Source organism: Salarias fasciatus, chromosome 6 (genome assembly GCF_902148845.1).
Source record: "Salarias fasciatus chromosome 6, fSalaFa1.1, whole genome shotgun sequence".
Taxonomy (NCBI): Eukaryota; Metazoa; Chordata; class Actinopteri; order Blenniiformes; family Blenniidae; genus Salarias; species Salarias fasciatus.
In genome coordinates this window covers 30,399,487-30,420,878 of record NC_043750.1, presented here as the reverse complement: position 1 = coordinate 30,420,878, position 21,392 = coordinate 30,399,487, and the positions used below count along the sequence as shown (strand labels likewise).

At 43.4% G+C, this 21,392-nt stretch overlaps 1 protein-coding gene and 1 long non-coding RNA gene across 2 annotated transcripts; both read right to left on the bottom strand.

The window, feature by feature from the left end:
• Positions 1-14,014: 14,014 nt before the first annotated feature.
• On the bottom strand, positions 14,015-14,909 carry LOC115389701 (uncharacterized). Its single transcript, XR_003931622.1, has 3 exons — positions 14,859-14,909; positions 14,641-14,741; positions 14,015-14,500 (listed from the first exon to the last, which is right to left on the bottom strand). It is a non-coding gene; the product is annotated as an uncharacterized LOC115389701 (long non-coding RNA).
• A 2,261-nt stretch (positions 14,910-17,170) lies between these two features.
• LOC115389822 (uncharacterized) lies at positions 17,171-19,595 on the bottom strand. The gene is made up of 5 exons (XM_030093391.1): positions 19,547-19,595; positions 18,861-19,017; positions 18,251-18,358; positions 17,554-18,126; positions 17,171-17,269 (listed from the first exon to the last, which is right to left on the bottom strand). The coding sequence occupies exons 2-5, from the start codon at positions 19,005-19,007 to the stop codon at positions 17,171-17,173; spliced, it is 927 nt and encodes a 308-aa protein (XP_029949251.1). The 5' UTR covers positions 19,008-19,017; positions 19,547-19,595.
• Positions 19,596-21,392: the final 1,797 nt, after the last annotated feature.

The following is a 21,392-nucleotide window of genomic DNA, read 5'->3' as shown; positions in this document are numbered from 1 at the left end:
GTCACGTTCATGTTTGTGGACCGTGGGAGGAAGCTGGAGTACCCAGAGGAGAGCCGTGCTCACATGGGGAGAACATGGCCGGTATTTGAACCCAGTACCTTCTCGCTGTGAGGAGAGAGTGCTCGTCACTGTTCCACCATACGGCCCTGTATTGTGTCATAAAACATTCATTCTTATAAAACTCTCTTTTCAATGATCTCACCTCAGAAGAGGTTTGATATGAAGCAGTAAGTGTGAATTAAAGAAGTATCCAGACTGAAAAAGGTTTGATTCCTGCTGTCTTTGGAGCTTTTGAGCCAGTGCTGACATGTGGTGAGGATGCTGAGGTGAAGCTTCATGGTTGAGTCTCTCCTCTCTGAAGGTGTCAGATGTATAAAGTGTGAGGAAACCTGCTGATTTCTCCTGTGGGGACCAGGACCGATCAGCAGTTCATCACAGCAGCTTCCTGTGTCTGTACGGTTTGGTGGTGATATCAGGGAGGAGTAGCTTGTTCTTCAGGAGGTTTTGGAGGCGTTTAGATCGCACTGAATTTACATCCAGGTGGTTTTATATTAAAAACAGGAAGAAACACTTATTTTTACAGGCTGTGCCACAAACAGCAGGTTTGAACTGTGAGTAGTTTCTTCAGTCTGAGAGTTTTAAGAGTCAAAGTGAGACGCTGCAGACTGCATGATGCTGCTCTGAAGACGCTCCTGATGACTCATTCCTCTCAGCGCTGTGGTGAAGTGTGAGGCCCGAGAGCTGCTTCTTTTAAATAGGACAGGAAAAGCTGTTTTCTACCTGACTGTGGTAAAACCAGGCTGTGGTTTACACAGAGGACACTGCGTCTGTCACCAGCAGGAACATCACTGACGTTTCTTCTGACAGTGTTTCAGTGTTTCTCTACAGGACACAGCAGCAGCTGACCTGATCTGTACTGAAACACTGTTGGAAGTCAAGATTCACAGTTAGTCCTTTTCTGGTATCGAGTCCATGACTGAAATATAGCTGCACACTAAATAATGTCTATTATACTTCTTTTGTTGTTTTGTTTGCTTGTTAATGAACGGCTCCTCTTGATCATCTGATTTCTTACCTTATTTTATTGACTTTGATATTTGTACATAATCTTGCTGGACCTGACAGGGGGACAGGAAGACAGCGAGAGAAGAGAGAGAGAACAAAGATCCAACAACGGCTCCAGATCCCAGCCACCACCCAGGAAGCCCCGGTCCAGAGGGGGCAGAGGAAGACCTTGATCATATTTCCTGGTGACTACACTCTCTCTCTCTCTCCCTCAGTTCTTGTTGTGAACTCTTGTTGAGTCTCTGACTCGATGATGGATCTTCAGGAATCGATCTTCTTCCTCTGTTTCGGGTGAGTTTTTACAATAATGACGTCAGAAGAAGCTTCCACAAGTTGCATCAAGTCAAATTAATACCAAGAACGTTTGTGTTCATTCTGCTTGAGGCTCATTGATCTTTTTTATTTATTAAAGCAGCAGAACGAGATATTTCTGTCACATTTTCTTTGCAAAAAGGCTTCTTTCATGTTTTTTTTAATTTTTGGTAACACTTTACTTGAAGCCCCCCTGCATAACAACATTATAAGTACATTCATAAAGTATTATAATGCCATTATAACATGTGTAGCTATAGTTATAACATTCATAGATGATCACAATGCCAGGACCAAACCCTAACCCTAACCCCTAACCTGAATCCTATGCTGTATACTGCTGTATAGTGAGTTATAAAGCATTGTGATCATGTATTAGTGTTTATAACTACTTATAATGTGTTATAAAGAGGGGCTTCAAGTAAAGTGTTACCTAATTTTTTTTAACCTGAAGGATGGATTATTTAATCACTCCTTCAGGTCATATAATGTATAAATGCATATTTATATTTTTGTTCTAGAAAATATATTTGTTTTTTAGTAATCATTTCCATATTATTCTTGCAGACCTCAATAACAATTTTTTTCCTCAATGCAAGAAAAAATCATGTAAATGTACAAATGTGGAAAACATTTTGTCTAATGAACAATGCCAAACATTTTATTTTCATTAGTTTATGTATTATTTTTCATTTAATTCATTTTATTTTCTACTCACTGTGAATTTAAAACAAGCAAACTGTAAAATCAAACAAATGTTTTCAGTTTCAGGGTTCAAGAGAGCTGATGTTAGTGTTTAAATGACTTTTTCACATCTGTGAAGTAAAACAAACCTAAAGAATAAACTCAAGCCAACGCAGTTGCAGAGCGTTCTCCTGGTTTCTGCAAGAACTGAATATTCCTGTTTTTTCTCATCAGACTGAAAGATTTCAGGAGAGAAACAAAACTTCACTTGGAGAAAAAAACGGAAAATCACATGAGAAATCCTCTTAGACTGAATTCTATTGACAGTCTGATGGAACAACAAATAAAATCTTTGAAAGATTTTTATCAACAATATTTTAATTGAATTTCATGTAACATCAATTACAAAAAAACATGAAATATATTCAAAGCATCACAGAAGAGTCAGAGTACTCAAATAGTTACATTTCTTATACGTTGTATCAGCAAATATTATCTGGGTTCTCTGATATATAATATATAGTTATGTGATACAATGATACTTCAATGATACAATCTTTCATGTTAAAATAAAACACAGAAGTGTGATTGGTGTGATTGGGATTGTTTGGAAGTTACTCGCTGGTTTAATGTTGTGCAATGAACTTCGATTTTCAGAAATATTTTCAGCCTCATCATAAACCTTAGCTCGAGCTTTGGCAGCGTTCAACTTTTGACTTCTTTCCAAGCGTTCAATTTTTCTGCACTGCCTCTCTATTGCTTGCTGCTTTGTTAAGTTTTCTACCTGCATTTTTTGTAGTTCAACTGTTTCTTCTTCTTGCTCCTCCATTACTGCTAGAATTTCTTAAGATGCAGCAGCTTCAGCTTCTGCTTCCACTCTTTTGATGTTATGCAAGCATGACTGGTGTGAAGTACTGCTACCAGACCTACGTGATTAGACCTTGACTTGGAGCCTTCAGATCCTAACACAGACCCAACATCTGGCCATGGTTCTTCATCATCTTTGTCGCCCTTCAGCTGTTTTGCAGCTCTTCTGACAATAAATGCAGATAATGATGCGCATGCGTTCTGCTTTGCGCCTATGTCTGCTTCAGGACTTTGTATTTGACGAATCTGATCATAACTTTTTGCACATCTTTGCAGGTGTCATTTACATTGTTGATCAGTTCGTTTAGTTCACTTTCAGAAGCTTCTTTCTTAACATTACTTTGCTCAATCTTGCTTCATATCTCCATTTTTCAAAACGACAGCATATCTGTGTTGGAGTCCTTTGAGTTTCTCTTCTTGAAGTTCTTTAACTTTTTTCAGTCAACATCTTACTCTTTCACTTTAATGGACAGTTTGTGCTTCTACAGCTTGCTCAGGACCAACTTCTTCAACTCAGTAATGGCACAGCACCAAGCTTTTCATTGTCTTTGTCAGTCATCTTGTGAGTTTAGATAATGTCATCCAGTGAGCTGTGCTTAAACTTCAGTATACTCCTAAAAATTAGTGCATCATTATGTCTTGGAGTATTACTTTTTGTACTACTGTCATTGTATACTTTAGCTGTGGTAAGTATTACTCTTAAACAAAGTAAATTGACCTTTAAGTGTAAGTATGCACACTTAACATGCAGTTATGACCTTAAGCAAAATGCACAAAACCCTTTACAATGAAACAACAATGCATCACTTTAAGATTAAGCAGAAATCAAGTATCTTTGGACAAGTACTCTAGAAACTTAGAGTGGACCTTTTCAACTTGACTTTCACTCTTATTTTTCTTTTAGTACAGTCCTTTCTTAATTTCTGCCTTACTTCCACTTAATACTTTGCTGATGCGTCACTTTGATGCTTGTGAGCTATGCCCTGTGGTACTGGCGCCCTCTTGTGTCGCACCACTGTACCGTCACTCACTGCCATTGCTTAACAAGCTTCTCACTGGAGCTGGGCTGGGCGAGTTTTCACTGTGGCTCCAAGACGACATCACAGCACGGCTTCTTTCAAAACGGGCGCTTTATTGTGGCTTAGCAACGCCATGAAAACTACAAAGCATAAAAAACAATAGTTTCAGGCACCTTAAACAATCACCAATGATTCAAAAGTGTTAGCAAGAATGCTACCTCGTGGCCGCCTGCCATCTTGGAGGTCCCAAACAGTTAAATCTGCGGCTTCGTGCAGTTCTAACAATCACAATATCACATCAGAACAACATATTTACAACATTGATCATGTCTTCTATTACAATCATAACAAATACCTTATGTCGCTGGCTACTTGGCCCAGCTGCTACAAACGCGGCTCAGTCAGATCTCCATGCATCTCTGAACACATGCAGCTCTCGCAGTCTCTCACTCTGAGCCAAGCCTCGCGAGGACATCACAATGAAACATTAAAGAAAGAAACAAAAAAAAAAAAAACACACACACAATAACAAATAAACTCATCTTACATTAGCAATAATAAACTTAAAAGAATACTCCGAAGATTTTGGACCCACGCCCTACCCCTATCATTTACAAAGTGAGATAAGCTCATAAATACCATTTGTGTGTCTGTTCTTCTAGTGCCTGGCTAACAGCTGTTAGCATCGTAGTTAGCTTAGCTCAACTACAGCAGGTGAGGAGGAGACAAGAGCCAGACTGAGAAAGTGGACAAAATACTCCTTCCAGTGGTCCAGGGGATGGCGTATTAGCACGCTAAGTAAATCCGAATGGTTATAAAACATTTTAAAAGACGTGTTTTCTTTTCAATCCCTTAAAATAGCGTTTTGATACACGCAGACCTGCACAAGCATAGTGTGCTGCGTAACGATATACCGGCACACAGCGCCTGAGTCTATGCTTGTACTGCTGTGCTCTGGTATATCTTTCCGGAGCACTGTGCATGCACAGGTCTGTGTGGATCAAAACATTATTTTAACGGATTGAAAAGATAACACGTCTTTTAAAATGTTTTATAACCATTCGGATTTACTTTGCGTGCTAATACGCCATCCCCTGGACCACAGGAAAGAGTATTTTGTCCACTTTCTCAGTCTGGCTCTGTCTCCTCTTCACCTGCAGTAGTTGAGTAAGCTAACTACGATGCTAACAGCTGGGAGTCCGCGGCTGGACAAACGGACACGAGAAAGGTAATTATGAGCTTATCTAACTCTGTAAATGATCGGGTTAGGGCGTGGGTCCAAAATCTTCGGAGTATTCCTTTAAACAAAAGACATTTCTTCATTTGTAGAAAAATATGAATTTCATTTAACTTGCAAATTTTAACTTCTTCATGTTTAAATCATTTAGATGACACAGTGTGTGACATGATTCCGGTAGATAAAGTGCTGTGTGAGGTTTTGCCAACAGAAAGACGTTGATGATCTTCCTGCTGTGAAGGATTCAGGTTCTTCAGGTATCTTCACTCAGAGAGAGCAGGCAGACAGAAACAGACTGAAATGGATCATATTTATAAGTTCACCTCCTCTGATGGAGGATTTTCTTCTCTCAGACATGAAGAAAGTTCTTTGCTCCACTTTGACCTGCAGAAGTTTCCAGGCTGATGGAGCTTTTCTGACAGTCTGATTCAGTTCTGGTTAGACTGCAGCTAATGTTCCTTCTGATGGGTGAATGTGTTTTTATTCCACAGTGATAATCTCTGCTGCTGCTGATCCACTGAAGACCCTGAGAGCCTCTGTAGGAGGAAGCATCACTCTGCCCGACGCTGTGAAGGAGGAAGGATTTCTGTTATATGGAGGAAAGATTTTAGCTCAGGTGGAAGAGAAGAAACTGTTTAAGATTTATGGAGAAAATTACAAGGAGAGACTTCACTGGAACCAGAACACAGGATGTTTTACTCTCACCAGGCTGCAGGAAAGTGACTCTGGGATCTATACAGTTGGCTCGAAGGAAGGAAGACGTGCTTCAGTAGAATATAAACTGATCGTATACGGTATGTTTGATTTATTCTTCTTAACTTTGATCTGTGTGTTCAGTTTTTGCACATGTCTGTATTATAGTGTTAGAATTATCATTCACTGAGCTGTCAGCACTGTGGGTCAGTCTGAGAACTGATTCACTCAGTAAGTTTGGAAAAAAACACATTTATGAACTAATGACGAGAAGAAGCAAGAAAACTGCTGAGAGAAACATGTGGATGTAACCATTTAATACAGTATAATAACAAGGCACAGGTGGGTATCTATGAATGATATTAAATGGACAAATATCAGAAGGCACAAGATTAAGATCCAGTATTCTTGAATATCAATATTGACATGGAACACAAGCTCTTGGACACACAGGTCTGAATCACTCAAATCAGTTTGGGGCCTTTTATTAATCAGTCCCAGTGTGCCAGTGTTCATTTGTGCCGCCACACAGCTGGTGAGGCAGAAGAATCAGTGAAGCCTGCTCCTCCAGTGATCACTCTGGGAATCTCTGGATGTGAAGCTCCAGTCAGGCTCAGCAGAGAATCCTCCAGCTCCTGGCAGAATGTGGCTCCAGTCTTCATCTGTGGCTTCATCAGTCAAACGAGCAGAACGGTTTGATCAGAGTTCAGTCTGGTGATGTGAGTCTCTCTGGGTTTTCCTGTGAGCAGCGATCACTTTCTCACCAGGAGACCCTCAGCTGGGTGAACTGGTGTCGATGATTGATCAGTGTAATAATCATTCTGCCACCATATCAGCTCAATAGTTTTCTGCTTGAATAGAAAACAGTGTATCAATAAAGCATGTTGACCATATATCAATCTGACTGGGAAAAAAAACTTACCCATGTAAAACACCATGTACATTCAGCGAGTTTTGTTGTCGTCATCTCATTAAACTCTATCATTATTCTCACTGAATCATTGACTTACGTTTACATGCAGTCAATATTCGGGTTAAGGTCAATATTCCGGTTTCTGAAACATTTGGAATAACCCGTTTACATGCTTATAAACAGACAAAGTCACTCCTGTTTTACATGATCAGGATATCCCCATTCAAACCACGGCGCACAGACGACGCCATAACTGCATTTGCACTTCATGCCACTAGGTGTGCTGTTTGCATGTTCAACCTTATTTTACACGGACACCACAGAAGAAGGGCTCCGCAGGCTCTCTCTGCATGTTGTTAGAAAAAGAGTAAGCCAGCATGATGTGGTGATATGTTTAATGATGCGATGCAACCGTTTTTTTCAGTAAAAGAGAAGAACTGAACGATCGTTTCGGCACATTTTATTTACTTAGTAGCAGCTAAACTGTATCACAAGTAGTTCCTGGACTCAAATGACTGAGATTCCTTACGGGTAGAACATGCACAGAGCAGTATTTAAAGGTGCTGTAGGCAGGATTCGGCATCTCCGCCATCTTGCTTAGGTTTACCGAAGCAAGATGGCGATTTGGACCCATCTAAGATGGCGATTTGAAACCCAGCACAGCCAATCCTGTCCTGTTTTCTCTGACATCACGCCCTTACGGAAGTTAAGCCCCTCCCACAAGAACGTGCGACAAAACGCCCCTCGACCAATCATGGTTAGAGCCTCAGGGGCTCTTCTGATTGGTCAAAGATACCTGGAGCGGTCGAAATTCCTTTCAGCTCAGAACAGAGACAGATGGAAACACTGCACCCTCGCGGTAGTGCAGTTATGCTACACTCCTAAAGGATTATCAATGGATACTCTAACATTTAATCCAAAGAAAACACAGAAAAAATTAGCATTGACGAGCAAAATCCTGCCTACAGCACCTTTAATGTCCCTTTCGACCGGGGATTCCGATGCGCGTTTATATGACCAGAAATTCAGGTTAGAAAGGAGTAACCCAGGGGTAATATTCAGGTTTTTAAAAACCGGAATATGAGCATATTCAGGTTTTTGCACGTGTTTACATGGCTGTGCTCAACCGGGTTATTGCGAATATTCTGGTTAAGAAAGGGTTATTGACTGCATGTAAATGCACCCATTGTTCTCATTCTTTTCTGACTGTGATGTGATTCTGTGTCGTTGCTCTACAGACTCTGTAGCAACTCCTACAGTCAGCGTGTTGAACAAAAGCTCTGAGAGCTGCTCTCTGAGCTGCTCTGTGGACTCAGCTCAGGAGGACACCATGCTCCTGTGGTCCAAAGACCAGGAGATCCTGAAGAAGAACCGCTCTGCTGCTTCTCTGTCTCTGACTTTATTCTACTGGCAGGACCTGGACTCTCCTCTTCAATGTGTGGCTGAAAACCCTGCAGAGAATAAAATAGTGTCAGTTGATGTGAGGAGGTTCTGTCAACTGAACCATAGAGGGGACCCCAGCAGCTCCACAGACTCCAGGCATCGTGAGTGACCTCTGACCCTGACCTGGAAACACTGGCAGCTCGATTCCTCGTGAATTAGTAGTTTGTCAACATCCAGGCAATAATTCACAGTAAAGTCCAGGTCCTGCAGGGGGCGCCATTAATCTGCTACAGACTTGTTGATCAAACGTGACAGGTCGCAGTGATCAATGTATTGATTACATCTTCCACACACTGTCGGAAATATTCCCTGTTTGCCTTTGAGAGAATATGTTGGTAGACATGCACACATCTGTCTGAACCATAAAGAAACATCTGGTTTCCCTGTTCTCTCCAAGGCTACAGCAGTTGTCCTCTTTTCTCTGTGCTTATAGATAAAAGCTAATATTGATGAGTATTTAATCAGTATTATTTACAATATGACCTTCCAGTTTGAGGCCAGTCAAAATAAACTTAAGGTCCAGTCTAATTAAAAGAATCTCTTGTCAAGTTGTTTTAACCTCTTCCCAGAATCCCTCTGTTCTTGGACACAGTTGAACTGAACCTCTATCCTCTCCACATGTATTGCACGTGTTTGGTGTGTAAGAACTGAATTTCTTCAGTTTTTCAGGTGTCACGTTTGCCCTTATTTTACAGGCACTCTTTGATTGTTCCTGTCATTTCCTCCTTCAGGGCCTTTTTCCTGTGCTTTTCTTTAGACTCAGTCCAGTCAGAGGAGGAGGCTGTCTTCAAATTGTTGGGATCATCAGTGATGTTATTGTCTGTTTGGCAGTCAGGAACTTCAAATTGTTGTCAATATTTTCTGAAAGTATTTCAGTAGAGGGGAAATATGCGTCCATCCAGTGTGCTGCTATAACAGAAGTCCAAGATATTTTAACTGTTGAGGTTTATAATCTAATGTTTATTGGAAGCAGTTTCTCCATTTGCTTTTTCACTTGTTTTTATTGTATTCAAACTTTGATCAAATGTGTGTGACATGATTCCTGTAGATAAAGTGCTGTGTGAGGTTTTGCCAACAGAAAGAGGTTGATGATCTTCCTGCTGTGAAGGATTCAGGTTCTTCAGGTATCTTCACTCAGAGAGAGCAGGCAGACAGAAACAGACTGAAATGGATCATATTTATAAGTTCACCTCCTCTGATGGAGGATTTTCTTCTCTCAGACATGAAGAAAGTTCTTTGCTCCACTTTGACCTGCAGAAGTTTCCAGGCTGATGGAGCTTTTCTGACAGTCTGATTCAGTTCTGGTTAGACTGCAGCTAATGTTCCTTCTGATGGGTGAATGTGTTTTTATTCCACAGTGATAATCTCTGCTGCTGCTGATCCACTGAAGACCCTGAGAGCCTCTGTAGGAGGAAACATCACTCTGCCCGACGCTGTGAAGGAGGAAGGATTTCTGTTATATGAAAGAAACAATTTAGCTACTGGTGGACGAGAAGAAACAGTTTAAGATACATGAAGAAAATTACAAGGAGAGACTACACTGGAACCAGAACACAGGACGTTTTACTCTCACCAGGCTGCAGAAAAGTGACTCTGGGATCTATACAGTTGACTCGAAGGAAGGAAGACGTGCTTCAGTAGAATATAAACTGATCGTATACGGTATGTTTGATTTATTCTTCTATAACTTTGATCTGTGTGTTCAGTTTTTGCACATGTCTGTATTATTGTAGTGTTAGAATTATCATTCACTATGAGCTGTCAGCACTGTGGGTCAGTCTGAGAACTGATTCACTCAGTAAGTTTGGAAAAAAACACATTTATGAACTAATGACAAGAAGAAGCAAGAAACTGCTGAGAGAAACATGTGGATGTAACCATTTAATACAGTATAATAACAAGGCACAGGTGGGTATCTATGAATGATATTAAATGGACAAATATCAGAAGGCACTAGATTAAGATCCAGTGTTCTTGAATATCAATATTGACACAGAACACAAGCTCTTGGACACACAGGTCTGAATCACACAAAATCAGTTTGGGGCCTTTTATTAATCAGTCCCAGTGTGCCAGTGTTCATTTGTGCCGCACACAGCTGGTGAGGCAGAAGAATCGGTGAAGCCTGCTCCTCCAGTGGATCACTCTGGGAATCTCTGGGTGTGAAGCTCCAGTCAGGCTCAGCAGAGAATCCTCCAGCTCCTGGCAGAATGTGGCTCCAGTCTTCATCTGTGGCTTCATCAGTCAAACGAGCAGAACGGTTTTGATCAGAGTTCAGTCTGGTGATGTGAGTCTCTCTGGGTTTTTCCTGTGAGCAGCGGTCAACTTTCTCACCAGGAGGACCCTCAGCTGGGTGAACTGGTGTCGATGATTGATCAGTGTAATAATCATTCTGCCACCATATCAGCTCAATAGTTTTCTGCTTGAATAGAAAACAGTGCATCAATAAAGCATGTTGACCATATATCAATCTGACTGGGGAAAAAAAAAAATCCACATAATACAATAACATGTACATTCAGCAAGTTTTAATGTCGTCTTCTCATTAAACTCTGTCATTATTCTCACTGTATCATTGTTCTCATTGTTTCCTGACTGTGATGTGATCTGTGTCGTTGCTCTACAGACTCTGTAGCGACTCCTACAGTCAGCGTGTTGAACAGAAGCTCTGAGAGCTGCTCTCTGAGCTGCTCTGTGGAATCAGCTCAGGAGGACACCAACGCTGCTGTGGTCCTACAACCAGGAGATCCTGAAGAAGAAAGCGCTCTGCTGCTTCTCTGTCTCTGACTTTATTCTACTGGCAGGACCTGGACTCTCCTCTTCAATGTGTGGCTGAAAACCCTGCAGAGAATAAAACAGTGTCAGTTGATGTGTTGACAGTCTGTCCACTGAACCATAGAGTGAACCCAGCAGCTCCACAGACTCCAGGCATCGTGAGTGACCTCTGACCCTGACCTGGAACAATGACTCAATCATCATGGTTGTTTATAAAATGTGGTCTTTGTGTCGTTTTAACAGATCTGATCCTCATCATCATCATCCCCATGGTGTGTAGTATCATCTTCATCCTCTGTGTTTCTGCCGTCTGGAGGTTTCGTCGTCAGCAGATTCATCAGCAGGACAGACAGGCAGGCTCCTCTTCTGTTACTTTCTCCATCATAAAGCTCACTGCTCACATTCAGTCCACCTCTGAAACAGGACTGTTAAATTCTGCTCCTGGTGGATTTCTGATCGCAGTGAGAAAGTTTGTCATCTAAAACTGAAGATCTTTGATTTTGTGGGTCATACAGTCGGTCGGCACCACTCCAAGTCGGCCTGCCGGCGCCAACTTGGCGGGCCACCCTGGGGCAAACCTCTGACGCCCCGTGGTAGTGTCGAGGAGAGTCGCGCCCGCGAGAGTGTTGGATGGCGGGGGGGGGGGGGGGGGGGGGGGGGGGGGGGGGGGGGGGGTTTCGTCATCTAGCTTACCGGTATTTACAGCGATATAAGGCAACTGGACGTACAGGAGGCTATCAAACACAAACACAACTAAACATCATTGGATGATCAGAAACAAACTTGTTTGAGCCCAATTAAGACTGCTGCAGAGCCACAGAAGCTGCGCTTTTCAGCTGCCCACAGACCGGAAATCACTTTATGGCAGAGAATCACTTTTTGGCACGACACCGGCACGAAAAAAAAAAAAACTGCAAATCGTCGCGGCGCAGCTGGCATTGCTGCACTACGATTCCCAGAATGCTTTGGGACCGGTCACATGACCAGAGAGCCGCTGCGCGCTCGTAGCTAAGCTACTCGGTTCAGACGTCAAACAGAAGCTCCCAGGTACATCCACCATCGTGATTTAAAAAAAAAAAAAAAAGAGGCTTTTGACGAGTTGGTAAGCAACTTACAGTCAAGTCGGCACCGACCAACTCGGCCACTCGAGAGCCCCCCACCCCGCGAGGCCGACTTGGCGAGATGCCGATTTGACTGTATCCCGGGGCGGTGCCGAGTGGCTGGGGCCGACTTGGAGTGGTGCCGACCTGACTGTAAACCAGCAATAAAAACAGAGACTGACAGTTTTCATGAGCTTGTTTCCTTCTTCTGCTCCAGTCACAGTCCAGCAGCCTTTAAAGTTTGTCTCCTTCTGTCTCTGCAGGTAGAATACACCAAAATCAACATCTTCTCTCAGGTGAGCACTTCCTGTGACTCCTCCAGGTGAACTGAGGTGAATCACCTGAGTCACCATGAAGCTGAACACCATCATCAACTGCTGTGTTTGGCTGCTCTTCCTCCTCCTCTTCCTCCTCCTCCTTCCTCTTCCTCCAGAGAACATCTCACATCAGGAACCATCAGAATCTGGAAACCCCATCCTGACCTCCGTCTACTACAAGCCGGCGTTCAAACTCTCTGCAGAACTTCAACATGAACCTGCAGCTGAAGACAGAGAAGCACAGACAGAGCTGAGTGTTCTGATCAGCAGCAGGAAATCAGTCATGTTAACGACGGTGGATCACAGCGGTCCAGTGGTTTCAGTCGTTCTGACTGCTGCCATTAATGTTTGTCAGAGCTGCAGTCAGTAAAACAACATTGAACTTGTGTTGTTAATTCTTGTGAGTCCAGTCTGATGTGGTTTCATTCAACTTTCTTCGGTTTACCAACGGCTTGAAAACACCTTTACTTCCTATATGTCACCGGTCAGAGGAGCGACGGAGGAAATGGTGTCAGCATCTGGCCTCTGAAGAAGATCAACCCTGACTGCTGTTGGCATTATTGCTTCACCCTGCACAGACTTCCAGTCCTCCATGAAACCCACCTGTCATCATCTTTCCAATTCATTCAAATTTTTACCTTTTTTCCTGTGTTCCTCTGCTAATTATTTAATATTCCATCTTTTGCCATTATTGATCTGTTGGTGATGGGAATATGCTTCCCCTGATCTTGTTAGGATGCAAATAATTATTTGAATTTATATAAATATTAAAAAATAAAGAAGGAAAAAAACTTGTTAGTGTGTAAAGATTGTGCCTCATGGATCAAAGGAATCAAGAGAGGCTGAAGGTGCTGCAGCGCCTCCTGGTGGGTGTCAGAGGCACAGCTACAACTTCAAACATGCTTACAACTGAATACCAAAAACAACCCAAAAGAATATTTGGATTTTCGTCAAGAATTACATCAGAATTATTAACATCTGTATCTATTGTCAGATATGTTGGGAATATTTGGGACATCTGTGCACTTCTGGTTTGATAGCTTTTCACATTAACTGTGTGAATCTGATCTTTATAGACAGAGATCTCACTGTATGATTGATTATTTTTTAAGCATTCTGACAAAGATTAGAGATAAACAGAAATTGTCTGAAAACATGAAAGTAAAACTTATGATCAAACCTATTTTTCTCATGTTTCCCTTTTAAATTACACAATTTGCACAGGTTATTCTAGATATTTACAGTCAACATAAAACAATCACATTATTTGATTCATTTTATTTTATGTGACATTTAAATCATTCACAATCTGATCACTCAACAATACTGACCATACAAATCACAACAGTACTTGCAAACTGTGTGTGTGTGTGTGTGTGTGTGAATTCGCTCAAATTGAACTTTTTGGGGATGAGAATTACATTTGCTTTATGCAATTATTATATTTCTATGATAAAACAAGTAACAAGAGAGTCAATTGAAAAAGCAACCACATTTACAGCAGTTCAATATTGCCTTAGCATTCAGGATTTCAGAGTTAGGTATCAATAGAAAGATGATGATAAATAAAACACAAACATTTCCTTCAGTTAACAGTTGTTAATTCCATATTCATGCAGTCATCCCTTCAAAGTCAGGCCCCAGGCCTCATATACTGGAGCTCACTCGCTCCTCTAATGTTGTAAAAAGGACTCCATCTTCAGGTTTACGGTGAAGATCATTTGCTGCAATGTCTTTCTCTACTGTCAAGCATAATTTTGTTCATGCCTTTTTCCTTGCAGCGAGTAATACATTAAGTATCTATTTATATGATTGAACTCTGGAGAAATATGGAGTCTAACTAATGAAGCAGGTTTTGGTGTTTCTCGTGTGGTTTGCAGGTTGTCTGTGAGATCAGATGAGTTCACAGTGCTGTCGGAGTGGCCTCCTTCTCACAGACCCTCTGCAGGGCTGTAGGGCAGTACTCGGGGGTCCAGGACTTCACACTGTGCACAGGCCTGAGAGGACTTGGATGTGGAAAGCTGTTGAACGCTGCACAGGTCTGAAAGCTGTAATAGCGCCTTGATATCCAGTAACTGTGAAATAAAACAGAAATCACACAATTAAACAATGAAAACCTCCAACTCTGAAGAAGAATGAAGCTGTGTGTGTGTGTGTGTGTGTGTGTGTGTGTGTGTGTGTGTGTGTGTGTGTGTGTGTGTGTGTTAACACCCACGATTTTTCTAGATGTTTTCCATTTGTCCATGTCCACAATCCAGCTGTTGAATTCAAACCAATCCAGAACCTCAGATTAACTCCGAGCTTATTCAGAAACACCTGAAACAGCAAGAACAAGACATCATCTCAATGATGTCATCTCTCTCTCTCTCTCTCACACACACACACACACACACACACACACACACACACACACACACACACACATCACTGTACCATTTCTTCCATGCTGGTCACGATCACCAGATCTCCTCCTTTTGTTTGACACAGCATCTGCTCCTCTCCCATGAGTCTCTGGAGTTTTCCAGAAGGTAGCAGCTGCAGCCAAACTTTGTCCATCCATCAGGACACTTTACTGAGAGAGAGAAACAGCAGATTAGTGAACTGAGGACATCAGGACGGCTTTTCTTTCCACATCAACCACCCGATTTACACTCTACTGTCTGCATAGACTGCGTTTTAGCTTCTGATTGGTCACTGTGACTCAGACCGAACCCTCACCCGCCTCCTTCATCATCCTCCTGTAGGTGGCGTTCAGCTGGTCTCTCCTGCCTCAGGATGTGGTACCTGAGCAGCAGCAGGTGTCTCTCTACCGTCTGATTGGCCAGATCTGTGGCGAGCTGGTGAACGTCTCTGTGGTCTGAAACCAGGGAGAGAAAGCAGCCCGTTTTAGTCACATTCACCTCACGCAGCTGCTCGTCTCCCCCCCCCCCCCCCCCTTTCGGTTTCCCTTCACCTTCCGTCCCTCCTGAGCACTCACATCTCACGCCGAGCGCGGTGACGGCGGCGAGCAGGAGGAGGCACAGCAGGCTCACCAGCAGGACGCACGGCTTCCGACAGCGGCCATGTTCGGGTTCGACGCTGATGCTCGCAGGCCCTCCGACAGCCGTGCGCGTGCGTGTGTGAACTTAAAATCAACACGCAAACAACAAACACTTTAAGAAAACGAAGTGCTGTAAGATGAACTCTAAAATCAACCTCTGACCCAATGAGAAACTACATTAAACAATCAGAGAAACAGAACACAGACTCACACACACACATACCTTTGACCTTTGAACCTTGATCAACTTCGAGTTTCCCTCTTCTGCCGTGCTCAGACCGTGGACAGTCGGATGTTCTGGGTTTCCTCTGGCTTGACGTCCCTGCGGTGCAGTGTGATGCCGGACCGTGTTGTGAGGAGCAGCCGGTCGCAGCTCCCTGCAGCTCCTCCAGGTTCACATAAATGTCCTCCTCCATCACAGCCGATCGTCCTCCTCTCTGCTCACACAGCGGCCTGTCCTCTTCCTCTTGTATCTGCGGGCTGAATCACATGACGCGCGTGTGGGACGGAACAGGAGGCGAAACTGCAGCGAACACGGCTTCCTGGTTGGTAAATCTCAGAGTTGTCATCCTGATGTTCGTCAAAGTTAACGAAGCGTTTATTAGGCTTGGTTTTGTGAAACCATGACATTATACAAACAGCCTCATCATGAGTTCCTGTTGACTCGGCGTTAAAGACTCCAAGCTGAAATTATAAATATGTTGAGTCGGTGTGACGTGGCAAGGTTCATTTGAACTCCAGACACACAAGAGAACAGATATGTGAATTTCTACTCCTGTTAGCGTGCAGGAGAAAAACCAGAATACTCGACCAGCTTTAAAAAAAAGCTATGTTTATTTACAACAAAGAAAAACTTGTTCTTAGAAGGTCGATGAAGGCTGGATTATAAAGCAGGGAAACTCATCAGACAAGAAGAGAAGTGCATGGAAGAACAGACCAACAAGACACAGGGACAGACGGGAGAGGAAAACTATTCCATCTGGCCACGGTGTGCAGTGTCTGAAAAAGTTTACTTTCCCCCGTTTCCATGAACAAGTCGGAGTGTTCTCAAAACGTTGCGTCTTGGGAGATGTTTTCAGAAGGTTGGATTTTCAATGGTTCTGGGCATTATTGTCGTGTAAATAGACACAAAAACCACAATGAAAAGTTCTCGTTTTTGCTTAAAAATGTGTAAACACAGCAGTCCCCCCACCACGCCCGTCACAGTGGAGACCAACACTGAGGAGCACGGGGAGGTTTCCAGATCTACTTTAGAGTAAAGGGTCTGATCTGGTTTTTACAATATAAAAAACAATTTGCAATGTATTTTGCTTCTGAACTCATCAGCCCAAAAAACACGGTAAAGTTAATGAAAGTGCATAAAGTACATTTCTCAAATTTTTAAGAGGATTATACCACAAACCTGGAACCTTTAATGTGGTCATACATTACATTCTGTCAGCTTCATACTGAATTGAATATTTTCAGTTGTGGGGAAGCTGTAAAGTGCAGTTTTAGTCAAGTCTTTGATCTGATTGAGGTGTTTTCATTATTATCATGACAATAATCATGATACAAATATTCAGAAAAATAAAAATGAAGTCTGTATGAGATTAATACATCAAGGTTTCTTCGTGAGTTTTTCACACTGTGCAAAATTGGATTAAAATAGTCAGCAGGATCAGCTGACGTGTTTCTCTTGGTCACAAACGTCCTGCTGGCGCTCTCAGTACACGTAGTCCAGCATGACGTTGAGCGTGGGAAGCTGGGCGTCCTCCACGGCGCCGTCTTCAGCAGGGCGTCGCTGGCGTCGTCCTCCCACCAGCTCTCCACACACAGCTCAAACACTTGGCCGCCAGGTAAAGCGCTCCGACCCGAGCAGGAGCCGGATCAGGCCCAGGCCTCCGCCTCCGTCCCCGCCGCGCGCCGCGCCCGACCGAGAAGCTGCAGACGCACGTCACACAAACCATCACATCCCCATCCGATGAAAATTCATCGATGAATTAGTATTTTCGTCAGAATTAAAAGAACCATTGAGCTTTCAACCCTTTAACGAAACCTCACACTCAGAGTGAGACACGCCTCGTCCAGGACAGTTACTCGACCTACCTGGGTAGTGATGTGGAGTCCAGCTGGGCAGGCTGTGAATCCTCCTGATGGCTTGGGCTTCCGGGGTTTAGTGTTCGTGTGGAGGGAGAGATTCCCCCGCCGGTTGCAGCTGGAGGGCTCCACGTTCATGTTGAATGTCCTGCTGAAGGTTTCTGAGAAGACTACAAAGGCCTGGTTTTGCTGAGTCATTGGTGTGAAGCCGCCGGTCATCATGTTGAAGACCAGCTCGGGGTCCGGGTACTGCCCCCGTCCTGCGCGGACGACCTCGTAGTACCCCACCTGGGTGAGGAAGGAGCTGAGGTCCAGGTCCGGGCTCTGCAGGACTCGGATCAGGTCCCAGGAGATCCGATAAGTCCTGTCAGGTCTGAACCTCCCGACGGCGGCAGCGTCGTGCTCCGTCACGAACAGCACCTCCACCGCTCCGGTTCTCACGCGGTACCCGATGATGAGCCGGTCCACGTTGTCGTCTCTGCAGCTTCCCTCCAGCTCATAATTCTCCCTCACGTACGCCGGCAGGTCCGCAGAGCCCGGGTGTGTTTCAGCGTTCAGGTTCCCCACCTCAAAGTAGGCGTACTGAGGAGAGACAGGGAGGAGATGAACTCAGGAGCATCACTCAGTGGTTTCCAGCCGGACGGCCGGGGCCCCGTTAGTGGAAGGCCCAAGGCCTGGAAAGCTAAAGGAGTGACAGCTGACATACCTTCCTCCTGCCGTTCCTGGACCTGCTCAGCACCGGCAGAATCTCCTCGACATTCCCAAACAGGTGGAAACCATAGAATCCTTTCTCCGGTTGACAGTCTGGCACCAGCTGGAGAAACACAAGCAGTCACTCCTCCAGGTAGTCCTCATTCATGAGATCCACACTGACTGACGCTGGCACTTCTGATCAGATACAAGTCTTAACTTTGTGTTTCTGACTAAAAACCACTGTTCAAACTTGTCAGCTCTCATCTTGACTCAGTCACTAAAGACAATGAATAAATCCTGATGGTGTGAGTATAATTATGAACTCATAAATTCATAAAAACTACATTAACACGTAACCTTTACAAAGTAACTCGTTTTTATCTACAATGTAGGAAATACATTAGTTTAAAAGAAGCTATCAACAACCGTCATCACAAATGTCTAATTGAATATAATTGAACTTTTTCTAAAAGCAGCAGAAGTGCAGTTGTTTCCGTTTGTGTTTTTCTTTTTAATTTTCTTTGTCTAATGTTCTGTTTTCTATCGATGTGATCTCCTGTTGGTTTCATCAGTGTACACTATACTGACATCAGAAACACGTTTCTGTTTAAAGCTTATAATACCTTCATGACAGACACAAGGTGGACGACCTCGCAGGTCAAACAGTCGTTGGCGAACCAGAACAGCAGCTGGAGTCCGTGCCGGGGGAAAGGACGGCCAAAGCCCGAGTCCATCAGCTGCTGCAGTGTGGAGAGCTGCAGCTGGACCATGGTGATGGGCCTGGGGGATCACATGACACCAGACAGAAAAACACCTGTTTCACCACAACTATTCATCTCCTGTAGGATGCTGGACATCTTGATGAGTCCAGCTTGAAAGATTTGCTTAGTTTTCATATATACTCTCTAATTTTAGCTTTTTAAACCAGAGATGGCAAAATAAGAGGAATTTTAGTCATTTTTAACCACTTCACTTAAGATCAGATAATGCCATTAAAATGTAATGATGAATATTTATACTGACTTTTACATTTAGACAACAACTGAAATGTTCGATTCACGCATATTTCAAGGATTAAAGGATGGCTGGAGATCAACAGATCAAACCCCTCCTCTGACCCCTGATCACCAAAACCTTACAGTGAAGACCGTACAGTCTGGCCTCAGGCCAAACTGTGTTACTGCGTTTATTAACACGTAATAAATATCAACATGCGATAAGCAGAAGTGAAACAACAATCTGCACACTGCAGAAAGGCAAAACACACACAAAAAAGCACGCACACAAGGTGTTTTTAAAATGTCGTTACCCTTCGTGTTGCAGTCTGCGTTGTTTTATTCCTCTTTCCTCTGAAAACAAACCCGGAATCAGTCTGCGGCTCTGCCCACAGCAGACACATAGAAATATAACAGTAGATACATAGATATATAATAGTAGACACATACACTATCATATTCCATTTTTAAAATATTTTGACTATATTTTTCAGCTGTTAATTTACTTTATGTTGTAATATATAAGTTGAATTCGTCCCACTCTCTTTTGGGCAAAATGATAAAATAATGGGACAAAAAAATGTTCTGTTTTGTTTGTCTTTCTATTGAAAACACTTGTGCTATTGATTTTGTTCAATGCAAGCCTGTTGGATTCGGAATGTATTATTAGGAATGAAAAATACATATACAGAAAGAATGAATGAATGTATGTGTCTTACTGTAAATTGATATATTATTGTAGCAATTCATTGCATTCGATTCTGGGCTATTCATTAAAATTTCACATATATTTGTGCAATGTGGATCTGCTGTGAAAATTGACAATTTCAACATGTGGGATCAATCGTGTCTTCATTAAATATCTGAAATAGATTCCGAGAGAGAGAGAGAGAGGAGAGGAGAGAGATGAGAGAGAGAGAGAGGAGAGAGAGAGAGAGAAGAGAGAGAGAGAGAGAGAGAGAGGAGAGAGAGAGAGAGAATGAGTGTGTGGACAATTTAGCTGTCTGTGCCCCCCGTCCCCTATAATTTTATTTATACCAGACTGCCAACCACATCACAGCACATAAAGAAAAGGGGGGAATTGATCTCGTACAACAAGCGGGTTTGATTCTACATAATCATATACTTAGTTTTTCTTTTATCTTTTTTATGGCCTTTAGTTATTAACACCCATTAAATCATGGGTGCCTTTTTTTTCTGTTTTGTTTTCAGAGCTGCTGTGAATGTATTACTTTGAATCGGGAGTAAAAGATTTATTAGAAAAGTTTTTTTTAGCATACAGTTATCAACCAGTCCAAACAACAAATTATTCCTAAAAAATAAAAGGTGGAAAATCATTTCCAAATTCCAATACAGCTTTAACATGAGTGAATCCACAGTCCATGGTGAAATCACACAATCCGCCCCTGTCCATGCACGTCCCCGCTCATCGTTCCCGCCCCTGTGCGTGCTCGTCCACGTCGCTCTGTGACGCACGTTGAGATGTACGTGCCGCTGCTGCGTCATTTGCGCGCCGCTCCGCTCCCGATGCGTTTCTTCTGCCGACAGTCTGAAGATAGATGTTCGATTTCAGGTGAGCTATGTCCGCGGAGCTGAAGGAGGAGTGGGCCGTGCCTCCCGGAGGAGCTCCCGGACGCTTCGCCGGTAAGCTGCGACTCCTCCGAACCGCTCGGGGATGTTTAAACGCTGCTGGTTGTCTGTTGTTTATGCCGCGGCCGCGCTCGGTGCGGTTGGCGGCCTGCGGACCGGAGCAGCACCGGGTGATTGGCGGCGTGAGCCGGCGGAGGGACACGGCGCTCTGCGTCCATCAAATAAGCCGTGATTCGAATAATTAGTGTCTGTTGTATCTCGCAGATTTACCGCAGTTGCTCTGACGCCCCCGTTATTTCAGCTTCAGCGCGGTAGATCACTTCCGACGTGAGGTCTCCAGTGAGAAATCGTCGGCCATTTAGCATTGTGGCTAACAGCCAGTGTCGCTGTCGGAGGGTCACACAGGGTCGAGAGCTGCACTGCTCGTCACTAAACATCATACCGACGTCTTTAATGGATATTATTCACCCTGGAGTATAAATACATCCTCTAACGATCAGGTTTCGTGTTACCTCAGTGAGTCTCTGTGCTCCGTGTGGAGCCATGCTGGTTGTTAGCCAGTTGAGTTTT